We start from the raw sequence: 13298 nt of genomic DNA, 5'->3' as shown, positions 1-13298 counted from the left end.
CTGCAGGTTCCTGTCTGCCTCTATTTTCCTCTCTGTATGGATAAACTTTAAATAAATAAATAAATGTGGAATGTGTCCATAGAAGACTAAAAAATCACTTATAGAAAAGTCAGCTAGACATTGAAGTAATATTTGAAACACAATCAATATATTTGCAAAGATGATTCCTTACAATGGTCATCTTGGACAGTGTCTGAGAGGGTGAGAAGCCAGAGGAGCAGCCGAAGCCCAGCCTTTCCATTGTCCTCACTGAGCACACTGGATCAGGCTGCCCTGTGACTTCCAGCTACCTACAGGCGTGGCTAACAGGACATGGGCCTAAAACCACCTTCTTCCTGCTCCATGAGAGCTGGCCACTTCTCAGAACTCTCATAACTTTCAAAAAGAAAGTAGATCCTCAAAATTCCAATCATCTTGTAAACAATTTCTTATAAAAAAAGTCACAAATTAAATCAAAGTGTTTTACAGAATTTTCTACAAAATGCCATAAAAACTACCTTCACTTAAGCTCTCTCTCCCCATATCCATGCCATCTGGATGTCTTTGTGCGTGATGGTGACTCTGTTAGCATGAATTGCACACTGATTAGTATCTTCAAACAAACCTACCAAGTATGCTTCACTAGCCTCCTGAAGTGCACCAGTGGCAGTGCTCTGTAGCCTCGAGTTGGTTTTGAAGTCCTGGGCGATCTCCCTCACCAACCTCTGGAAGGGCAGCTTCCGATGAGCAGTTCAGTGGATTTCTGGTAACGACGAAGCTCTCAAAGTGCTACGGTGAAGGACCTGTAGTGATGAGATTTCTTCACCCCTCCAGCACATTGGACCTCTGCCAATTGAGATGGTGCTGCCTCTCTCCTACCACATCTGGTTAATGTCCTGGAAAAGTACTTTTTATAGAGATGGCCTTCCAAGTGGTTTTAAAATTTATCCTTCCATTGAAGTTTTTAAGTCAATTATGCATGTTGACTAAATTTACAAATAAACTTGTTTACTCCCCCCCCAAAAAATTTCAGTCATCTTTCTAAAGCTCAGAAAATGTCTGACTCCCACCTCCTATGGCTGGCTTGTGGGTGACATGTTAAATTTCCAAAAAGAAAATATTTAAGTTCAAATATGATGAAGTTATTATTGAACTATCCTGTTTTTCACCTCATGTAGAAAGTGTGATTCCTTCAGAAAGCAGTTACCTTCTCTGAGGAAAATAGCCTCCCCATGGTCTTCTGCAAGGCCCCTATGACATCCTTATTCCTGAGGCTATAGATGAGAGGGTTGAATATGGGGGTGAGGATGGTGTAGAAGGCAGACACGACTTTGTCCTTCGCAGGGGTGTGGTAGGAGAGAGGCAGCACGTATGTGTACATGGCGGCCCCATAGTAGAGGCTAACCAGCACCATGTGTGAGGAGCAGGTGGCCATGGCCTTTCGCCTCCCTCCTGCCTCACTCATCCTGCAAACAGTGATGAGAATCCTTGTGTAGGAGGCTGAAATGACAGAGAAAGGTATGAGGAGCATCAGAATGCAGCAGACATACATGGCTGTCTCATAGGTCGAGGTGTCTGTACAGGAGAGCTTCAGCAGGGCAGGAACCTCGCAGAAGAAGTGGTTGATTTCCCGAGAGGCACAGAAGGGGAACTGCATGGTGACTGGGGTGAGCAGAAAGCCATCTGCAGAGCCTCCCAGCCAGGCTGCTGCCACGATCAACAAGCAGACCTTGCGGCTCATGAGGACTGGGTAGCGCAGAGGGTGGCAGATGGCGACATAGCGGTCGTAGGACATAAGGCCTAGGAAGAAGGATTCGGCCCCTGATAAGGTCAAGTAGAGGAAGTTCTGGGCAGTGCATCCTGCAAAGGAAATAGTCCTCTGGCCCATGGCCTGGTCGGCCAGCATCTTGGGCACAATGGAGAGGAGCCAGGGAAATCGCGTACCGCTGAACATGCCCAGGAGGACGAAGTCGGCGTACGTGGAGTAATTGCCCCACTCCATAGCTCTGTAGGTCCACAGAAAAGACCTGGATCTGAGAGGTAAAACTGGCAAAATATCTGGTCTCTTAAAACATGATGGATGGGACCAGTGTTGGCATAATGGCTGTCACTGGACTCACATGTAGTTCACCACGGTTTGAGTCCCGGACCCAGTGGCTTCAGTTTATGCTGGGCACATGTGTGTGCATGCCCAAGAGAATGGAGGAGGAGGGATTGCAGTGTGGCCTTCCCCCGGGGGTGATTTCTCGCTTTCTGTCTCTCTGTCTTTCTGGCGAGCTCACGTGCCCTATAGCAAAAACTTCTCCAAAAACAAACAAATAAACATAAAAACAAAAAAAAATGGTTATAAACAAATCAAGAGAAATTAGTCTCATTAAGCTCTAAATAAGTTTGTAAAACAGATTGGAGTCTTCTGTTCCAGCAATGGTGCAGAATGAGCCTCAGTAGATCGGAGCTGCAGAAAAACTGTAACTCACCTTCCTCCCCACCTTTGAACTCTCCTGTGTGTTAGCTGGGATCTATATGGTTCCACTCTTTTTTTTACATGCACCATTGGAGTCTCCAGTTCCAATCACCTTGCAGAGTGAGACTCAGTGGGATAGAGCTGTAGAGAGACTGAGGCTTCTGTATCCTAGCAATGACTTTTGTAATACCTGGTGTTCTTTGATACTTCATATTTTGCCAGTCCCCGTGATGCATATGCATCACACAGATTATACCTCTTCCTTTTGCTACAGCTTAGCCCCAGGTACACCTGGTTCTGAGACTCAGGCGTGAGGAGACCAAGCACCTCAAGGTCACACCATTCTCTAATTGGAAGATGGGGACCTCTCCAAAGAACACACCAGAGAAGTAGAATGCATCTTTCCTTCTGACACTAAAGAATTAACTCCAAGAAATTAGGAATAAAACATATAATCTATCAGATGACCAGAAACCAGCACAGTGGCATAAGAATGATAAGAAACCAAGAAAATCTCTCTTCTTCAAGGGAAAAGAACATCTTCTCATCCACAGACAGTATAATAGAACTTGGAGAAATGTCAGATTAACAATTCAGAATATTCATAGTGACAAAACTGAATGAGAGGCAAGAGAAAAGAGACAATAAACTCCAGGAGAGGAGTAAGTCGGTACATTTGAAAACACAAACAGATACCATAAAAAATCAAACAGAGTTGTTAGAGATGAAGGCTGTAACACAGGAAATCAAAATCTCCTTCGAAAGCAGTAATAGCAGAGGGTGGGTGAAAGAAGAGAATCTGAGGAAAGTCATTAAGGAGAAAAATAGAGAAGCAAGACATTTATGAGACACAAAAATGGATTATTATCTGTTGATGATAATGTGTATAGTATCCCCAACTGGACTGGTGAGAAATGAATTAATGCTGGAAATTCACTTTACAAGCTAAGTGGTGTATAGTAATTGAATGTATAAAATAAATTAAAACAAAAAATAAAAAGAACACTTTTGCTCACAGACTGTGAATTCCTGTAAGACCATAATACTGTACTGTGCATAAAAAAAGCCCTCAAAAAATAAGATAAAAAAAATGGAAAGAGATGTTTAAAAGTGAAGACGTGCTAAAGCTAGTGACTTGGTGATTTATAGGGTTTACAAAATTCTTGATTTTAGCCCTTTTAAAAATTTATTTCAAAGAAAGACTCTGCTATAATGTTGGGAGTTTTCCTCTATTTTTCTAGTTTTATACAATGACTAATTGTTATAATATATAGGTAAATTGAAACCTCGTAAAAAATAATGTAAGTGTAGTATCTTTAGGCTGACATACAATGTATTCATACTGGAGAAATACATCTTGTATTATGCAATGATATGCAGTGACTGAATATAAAAGGTAATCATAATAAAATAAAAGAAGTAAACAAAAAAAGATTGAATTTTGGATCTAGAAGACAAAAACTCTGACCCAGAAAAATCATCAAAAATAATTTTTAAAATAGCCAAATAATATGAAGCTAACATATGGGAAATACTAGATACCATTAAACACTCAAACATCCAAATAATTGGTATCACAAAAGGTGAAAAATCTAGTAAGAGCATTGATAATCTATTCCAAGAAATACTTGAAGAAAACTTTCCATATTTAGAAAAAAACTTTTAGACCCACAAAATAAAAAAGGTCACAAATAGAATCAACCAAAGAAGATACTCTCCATAGTCAAAATCACAGTGCCATTACTTACAAAGGCTATTCCATTAGTCTAACATTGACCTCTGAGGGGAAACAATACAAATAAGGAAAAAATGGGAAGATATACTCAAAGTGTTAAATGAAAAACAGTTGCAACCTCGGATACTATACCCAGCTAGGTTATCCTTCAAATGGGAAACAAAGATAAAAACATTCTCAGATAAACAAAACCTGAAAGATGTTACAAGCAGTAGACCAACTCTTCAAGAAGTACTGAAGAGATTGTCATACCAGGAAAACTAAAGAGAGACAGACAGAAATAAGAGAACAAAAACAACCAAGAAAATGGTTCACAAAATGGCAGCAACAAATCCAAAAATATTAATAATAACATTGAATGTTAATGGTTAAGTTCTCAAGAGGAACAGACTGGCTGAGTGGATAAAAACAAAACAACAGGGAACCAGCAGAAGAGGAACAGACTGGCTGAATGGATAAAAACAAAACAACAGGGAACCAGCAGTTAGCGTAACGGCTATGTCGCTGGATTCCCACGTAGTCGACCACGGACCCAGTGGCTTAGAACTCACGCTGTGGGCGTGTGCGTGCATGCCCAAGATCCCAAGAGTCGAATGGAAGAGAAGGGATTGTGGCATGACCATCCCCCCTGGGGGGTGATTTCTCACTTTCTGTCTCTATGTCTCTCTCTGTCTGTCTGGCGAGCGCATGCACCCTATAAAAAAAAGAAAAAAAGAAAAAACCAAAACCCAAAACCCCTCTATCTGTTGCCTACAAGAAATGCACTTCATGGATAAAGACATACATAGATTACAAGTAAAGGGCTTGATAAAGATATTCCATGGAAACAGAAAACAAAAAAGGACTGGAGTTGCAATATTGATTTCAGATGAAATGGGCTTTAAGACAAAAACTGTAAGAGAGACAAAGAAGGGCATTGTATAATACTAAAAGGGCTAATTCATCAAGAACATATAATGCTTATAAATATCTATGCTCCTAACACAGGAATACCCAAATACGTGAAGGAAAGACTTGTAGATATAAAAGGAGGGATAGATTGCAGCACTCTAATCAATACCCCCTCTCTGCTTTGGCCAGATCATCTAGACAAAAATTAAGCAATGAGATACAGGAAATAAACAATACCATAAATCAAATGGACTTAGACATCTATAGAACCTTCCATCTCCAAACCATGAAATATACATTTTTTTATCACCCCTGTATGGCACCTACTAGAAGACTGATCACATGACTGGGCACAAAGCAAGCCTTTACAGATTGAAAGGCATAGAAACTATATCCAGCATTTTCTCTGTGATGGAATTAAATTTGATATTAATTTCAGAAAGAACCCTTGAAAATACAGAAAATATGAAACTAAACAACCTACTCTTGAATGACTTCATGATTATTAAAGAAATGAAGACTGATATCAAAAGATTTATTGAAATTGATGAGAATACGCACATGAGTCTCCATAACTTATGGTACATGGCAAAAGCACTCATAAGAGGGAAGTTCATTGCAATTAGTGTGCATTTAAAAAAAGATGGAAAGTTAGACAACATAACAGTACATCTCAGGGAAATGAAAAAAACAATAACAAAAAATCTCTCAAAATGCCAGGAAAAAATAAATAATAAAGGTATGAGTAGAAATAAATAAAATAGAGAATAAAAAAAAAACCATACAGAAAATAAATGAGACCAAAAGCTGGTTATTTGAGAAGATAAAATTGACACATTGTTAACTAGACTAATTGAGAAAAAGAAAGAAACCAGATAAATCAAATTCATAGTGAAAGAGGCAATATTACAACAGACATAAGGTGGAAAAATTTCATATAACTTACTAAGATTGACTCAGGAAGACATAGAAAGCCTGAATAGACCCATAACAAGCAATGAGATTGAATCAGTAATAAATAAACTGCCAACAAAGAAAAGCACAGGTCCTGATGGCTTCACGTCTGAATTTTACAAAATTTTAATTGTTAAAGAAGAAGTAATCCCCATTTTACTCAAACCATTTCTAAATATCCAAAAGGAAAGAACCCTTCAAAATTGATTTTATTAAATTTATTAAACTTTCCTTACCTTCATACACAAAACAGACAAGGATATAAGAGAAAAAGGAAACTACAGACCAATATCTCTGATAAATACAGATGCAAAAATTCTCAACAAGATACTAGCAAATCATAGCTAAGCCATGTAGGCTTCATTCCAAGGATGCAAGGGTGCTTCAAAATATGCAAAATATTAAGGATTTCATAAACTAAACCATCTCTTTACGATGAAGACTCTCAGCATAGAGGGCACATTTCTCAACACAATAAAAGCCATATATGAAAAATCCATAGCTAATATCATACTGAATGGAGAAAAAAATGAAAGTTTTTCCACTAAAAACTGGAATAAGATAAGGCTGCTCACTATCTCCACTCCTTTTCAATATAGTACTAGAAGTCCTAGACAATGCAATCAGAAAATAGAATAAAGGGAACCAGCAGTTAGCATAATGGCTATGTCGCTGGATTCCCACGTAGTCAACCGCGGTTCACGTCCTGGACCCGGTGGCTTAAAACTCACTCCAGGCGCATGTGCGTGAGTGCCCAAGATCCCAAGAGGAGAATGGAGGGGAAGGGATTGTGGCGTGACCATCCCCCCCGGGGGGTGATTTCTCGCTTTCTGTCTCTATGTCTCTGTCTGTCTGGCTAGTGCACGCGCCCTATAGCGAAAAACCTCTCAAAAAAAAAAAAAAAAGAAAATAGAATAAAATAAAAAGCATTCAAATAGGGGAAAAAAGAAGTAAAAGTATCCCTACTTGCATATGACATGATTATAAACATAGGAAACTTAAAAGAATCTACAAAAAATTTCCTGGAAGTGATAAATGAATACAGTAAGGTGGCAGGAATCAAAGTCAACATACAAAAATCTATAGCATATCTAACACCAAAAATGAACAGACTGAGATACAAGTGAAGAAAGCAATACCATTTACAATAACAAGAAAAAGTGTAAGATATCTAGGAATAAACCTAACCAAAGAAGTCAAAGACCTCTATAAGGAAAATTACGAAAATCTTTAAAAAGTGAAAATAGCACAAAAAAGTGGAAGGACATCCCATATTCCTGAATTGGAAGAATTAATGTAATATAATATAATATAATATAATTAATATAATCGAAATGTCAACTCTACCCCAACTAATATACATATTTAATGAAATCCCAATAGAATTACCAGAGACATTCCTCACAGATTTAGAAAAAACAATCATAGAATGTGTCTGGAATCATAAAAGATCTTGTATTGGAAAAGAAATTCTGTGCAACAGGAGTGGAGCAGGAGGCATCTCACTCCTTGACCCTAAAATATATTACAAAGTTGTGATAATCAAAACAGCAAGGTATTGGAACAAAAACAGGCATGTTCACCAATGGAACACAATAAAGACCTCAGAAATGAACCCCCAAATATACAGTCAATCCAGTAAGGAAAAGAAAACCTCTTTAGCAAATGGTGCTAGAAAAAGTGGATATTCACCTGCAAAATGATAAAAATGGACCCCTATCTCTCACCGTTAACAAAAATCAGCATAAAATGTATAAAAGATCTTAAGATCTCAAACTATGAAACTACTGGTGGAAAACACAGGAGAAACTCTTAGAGTTATAAGAGTATACAAAGGTATCTCAAACAAGACCTCCAAAGCACAGGCAATAATCCCCAAAATAGACAATGTCAGATTATATCAGATTTAAAAACTTCTGCAAACAAAAGAAACAATAATTAGAGTGGATTGACTACCCTTGGAACGGGAGAATATATTTGGAAACTATGCCTCAATAATGGACTGATAATCAGGATATAGAGGGAACTCAAATAGTTTATCTGAAAAAAAATATTGAGCCAATTAAAAGATGGGCAATTGAGTTAAACAGATAACTTTCTAAGGAAAACATATGAATCACCCAAATGCATATGAAAAAATGCTCAATAGCTCTTATAACAAGGGAGATACAAATCAAAATTACGATTAGATATCACCTAACCCCTGTCAGAATGGTTTTAATTTAAAATTTTTTAAAAAAAGAATAATAAGTGCTGGCAAGGCTGTGGTGGTTGGGAAACTCTCCTACACTGTTGGTGCAAATGTAAATTAGTACAGCAACTGTGGAGAAAAATATGGAGGTTCCTCAAAGACCTACAAATAGAACTACCATACGATCCAGCAATATCACTCCTGTGTATCTACCCAAAGGAAAGGAACATGCTTAGTCAGAAAAACACTTGCACATCCATATTTATTGCAGCATTATTCACAAATGTTAATATGTGGAACCAACCCAAATGTCCATGAACAGAGGAAGGGATTGAAAAAGTGTGGCACATATACACTATGGAATACTACTCAGCCATAAAGAACAATGAGACCCTAGCATTTGATAGAGAATGGGCAAATATGGAAGATTTAATGATAAGTGAAGCAAAACAGAAAATGAAAGACAGGCATTGTGAGTCTTCACTCAATATATATTCAAGATATTCTGCACTCTAAGGTAGAAACTGAATGACTGGAAGGTATAAAACATTGAGATCAATCATGATACTGGGGACAGTGGAGAAGGAGGGTGTGAAATGGAAGAGGGTGAGGGGGAAGGAAGAAGAAAAGCAAAACATTTAAAAGACCCCAAATGAAAAGAAATCTCCTGACTATAATGTATATGGCAATGTCTTCAACTAGACCAATATGCAGTGTATTCATGATGGGAAAACAATTTGGTACACTGTAGTGATACACAGTGATTAAATGTAAAAAATAAATTGAAAAATCCTTTTAAAAGAATATCCTGGGACATACAATATCTATCCTTCACAATCTGGCTTGCTTTTCTTAGCATTAGCTCTTCCCATATTTTGTGATTTTTGTATCAAGTTATAGTAACTCATTTTTTATGGGCAAGTAATATTTCATATGTATATGTGCTACTAAGAATATCTGTACTTTATGCCAGAAATTGAAAGATTGGAAGATATAATAACAGAGAATGCAAATGTAGATACTTGAGATTGTAAGGGGGTGGGAGGATGTGGGAGAGTGGAACTCAGGGGAAAATAAAAAACATGTAACAGTCCCAAGAATGGAAAGTTATTATGCATGATAATATTTTTGACTTGCCTGATGCAAAGCATCCATGTTTTGAGACCCAAAACATGTGCTGTAAAGACACATGGTAATTAAATGTAAACAAACAAACAAAACACATGAAACAAGGACAGCCTGAGCAGGACAACAATCCACCACCTTCCTTACACCATCCTCCATCAGGGATGTTATGTTTGATTTACTGATCAGTGCTTTTAACCTAGAGGTCACGATGAAGCACTTTATGATCTTTTGTTCCCAAACATGTATGTTTCTCCCTCTCAAGCATAGTTTTACATTGAAGGGCACACACATAACACCTACAGAAATGGGATCCTGTGATGGAATGGAGTCGGAGCAGTGGGAGGAGAGTTGGGACAGCCCTGCATCCTCCTTTTACATGGAACTCTATTCTCACCTAGAACACCCCTTAAAAACCACCAATCAAGAGCAAGCTTAGTCAGAAAAACACTTGCACATCCATAGTTATTGCAGCATTATTCACAAATGTTATTATGTGGAACCAACCCAAATGTCCATGAACAGAGGAAGGGATTGAAAAAGTGTGGCACATATACACTATGGAATACTACTCAGCCATAAAGAACAATGAGACCCTAGCATTTGATAGAAAATGGGCAAATATGGAAGATTTAATGATAAGTGAAGCAAAACAGAAAATGAAAGACAGGCATTGTGAGTCTTCACTCAATATATATTCAAGATATTCTGCACTCTAAGGTAGAAACTGAATGACTGGAAGGTATAAAACATTGAGATCAATCATGATACTGGGGACAGTGGAGAAGGAGGGTGTGAAATGGAAGAGGGTGAGGGGGAAGGAAGAAGAAAAGCAAAACATTTAAAAGACCCCAAATGAAAAGAAATCTCCTGACTATAATGTATATGGCAATGTCTTCAACTAGACCAATATGCAGTGTATTCATGATGGGAAAACAATTTGGTACACTGTAGTGATACACAGTGATTAAATGTAAAAAATAAATTGAAAAATCCTTATAAAAGAATATCCTGGGACATACAATATCTATCCTTCACAATCTGGCTTGCTTTTCTTAGCATTAGCTCTTCCCATATTTTGTGATTTTTGTATCAAGTTATAGTAACTCATTTTTTATGGGCAAGTAATATTTCATATGTATATGTGCTACTAAGAATATCTGTACTTTATGCCAGAAATTGAAAGATTGGAAGATATAATAACAGAGAATGCAAATGTAGATACTTGAGATTGTAAGGGGGTGGGAGGATGTGGGAGAGTGGAACTCAGGGGAAAATAAAAAACATGTAACAGTCCCAAGAATGGAAAGTTATTATGCATGATAATATTTTTGACTTGCCTGATGCAAAGCATCCATGTTTTGAGACCCAAAACATGTGCTGTAAAGACACATGGTAATTAAATGTAAACAAACAAACAAAACACATGAAACAAGGACAGCCTGAGCAGGACAACAATCCACCACCTTCCTTACACCATCCTCCATCAGGGATGTTATGTTTGATTTACTGATCAGTGCTTTTAACCTAGAGGTCACGATGAAGCACTTTATGATCTTTTGTTCCCAAACATGTATGTTTCTCCCTCTCAAGCATAGTTTTACATTGAAGGGCACACACATAACACCTACAGAAATGGGATCCTGTGATGGAATGGAGTCGGAGCAGTGGGAGGAGAGTTGGGACAGCCCTGCATCCTCCTTTTACATGGAACTCTATTCTCACCTAGAACACCCCTTAAAAACCACCAATCAAGAGCATGTATTTTGCCTATCTGAAGATAACCACAATGATTTTTTTAACTAATTTACTCCATTGAACAACCTAAAACCAACCAGACAAGTTTTTGATAATATGATAACTCTTCTGAAGCTCAATTTGAACAGATTCCAATAGTTTTGCCTCTACTCCTTCCCAACTCACATTTGCAAGGTCCTCTGGAGACATGACACAGCTTCTAATAATATTTCACCTGATGTCATTATAATCTAGACCTTAACATGTTGGTCTCAACAAAAATTGAACATTATGTGAATGAACATTACTGAAGAGTGTTTTAATTAACAAGTGACACATTACAATGGTGGTTGATATTTACCCTGTACTTATGAGCAGCTCTGATTTTGTAGGTATCTTACCTTTGGTATTATGGCTCAATCCTGGGGCAACATTGGCATATACATTACAAGGGCATGATGTTATAGAAGTTACAGTGTTCTGGTCTGTACATACATTGTACATTACTTTCATGTTTTACAGATCTTTGGTTTGCATCCTTGATTTTTCAAGCTAATTCTGTGATAATCTATATGGGTAAAAGATGATTACATGACTCAGAGCCTTATCTGGAGTGTGCGTTTCATGTTCTCAGGTATTTCGAAGATATTAACACCAGATTAAATCATGCAGAAAATTCAATCTCAGATAGAAGACAAAACTTCGACCTACATTGGACCAGCAGTTAGTGTAATGGCTATGTCACTGGACTCCCATGTAGTCGATCGTGGTTCGAGTTCCAGACCTGGTGGCTTAAACTCACTCTGGGCTTGTGTGCATGCATGCCCAAGATCCCAAGAGGAGAGTGAAGGAGAAGGGATTGTGGCATGGCCATCCCCCCTGGGGGATGATTTTCACTTTCTGTCTCTCTGTCTCTCTCTGTCTTTCAACAACAACAACAACAAATGTCAGGAGAAAAGAAATAATAAAGATTCAAGCAGAAATAGAGAAAATAAACAAACTATACAGAAAATAAATTAAACCAAAAGCTGGTTCTTTGAAAAGATAATCAAGAATGACACCCTATTAGCTAGATTATTTAAGGAGAGAGAAAGGAGCCAGGTAAATCAAATTCATAATGAAATAGGCAACATTACAACAGACATAACAGAAATGCAAAATGTCATTAGAGCATACTATGAGGGACTATATGCCAACAAATAAGATAACCTGGATGAGATGGACAAATTCCTGGATACATATAACCTACTAAAATTGACACAGGAAGATAGAGAAAGCCTGAGTAGACCCATAACAAACAATGAGACTGAATCAGTAATAAATAACCTCACAATAAAGAAAAGCCTAGGTCCTGAAGGCTTCACTTCTGAATTCTACAAAACTTTTAAAGAAGAGGTAACCCCCATTCTAATATGGTTTATTATCTGTTGATGAGGATTGTATAGTATTCTCAACTGGGCTGGACTGAGGTGTATATTATGCTGGGTAAATCTCTTTACAATCTAAATGATGTATGGTGATTGAATGTATAAATAAAAATAATAATAATGAATTAAAAATACAAAACTATAATAATAATGATAAATAAAATAAATAATTCCTTAAAAAGAGGTAACCCCTATTCTATTCAATTTATTTCTAAGGAGCTAAAAGGAAGGACCCATTCCCAGTTTATTTTATGAAGCCTCCATCACCATCATTCTCAAAACAGACAAGGGTAAGACAACAAAGGAAAACTACAGAACAATATCTCTGACAAATATAGATGCAAAAATTCAAAACAAGATACCAGCAAATCATATCCAACAACATATAAAAAATATTATTCTTCATCACTAGGTAGGATTTATTCCAAGGTTGTAAGGATGGTTCAACATATGCAAAACCATAAGTGTAATATACCATATTAACAGAAGGAAAAATGAAAAAAAAGTCCATTTAAATCAATGCATAAAAAGCATTTAACAAAATACAACATCTCTTCATGATTAAGATTCTCAGAAAAATTGTCATAGAAGTGTCATTCTCATTTCTCAACACAGTTAAAGCCATATATAAAAAAGCTATAGGTAACATTATATGAGTGGAGAAAAGCTGAAAGCTTTTCCACAAAAAGCCAGTACAAGACAAGGATGCCCACTTTTCTCCTCCTTTTTCATGTAGTGCTGGAAGTCCTAGCCAATGCAATCAGACAAGAGAATGAAATAGAAGGTATCCTAATA

General features: G+C 37.3%; 1 protein-coding gene across 1 annotated transcript; it reads right to left on the bottom strand.

Moving 5' to 3' along the window:
- Positions 1 to 1171: 1171 nt before the first annotated feature.
- Positions 1172 to 1981, bottom strand: LOC102489399 (olfactory receptor 2T27). Its single transcript, XM_027772733.1, has one exon. It carries the CDS (start codon positions 1979 to 1981, stop codon positions 1172 to 1174), a length of 810 nt encoding a protein of 269 aa, XP_027628534.1.
- Between the last annotated feature and the right edge of the window lie 11317 nt (positions 1982 to 13298).

This window comes from Tupaia chinensis, unplaced genomic scaffold, assembly GCF_000334495.1.
Source record: "Tupaia chinensis unplaced genomic scaffold, TupChi_1.0 Scaffold000037_7, whole genome shotgun sequence".
NCBI classification, from domain to species: domain Eukaryota; kingdom Metazoa; phylum Chordata; class Mammalia; order Scandentia; family Tupaiidae; genus Tupaia; species Tupaia belangeri.
The sequence above is the reverse complement of the archived record's forward strand: the minus strand, read 5'-3'. Positions and strand labels throughout refer to the sequence as shown.

Bases quoted from the DNA above. Each gene is read 5' to 3' on its own strand.
- LOC102489399 (XM_027772733.1), bottom strand. From the start codon at position 1,981: ATGGAGTGGGGCAATTACTCCACGTACGCCGACTTCGTCCTCCTGGGC.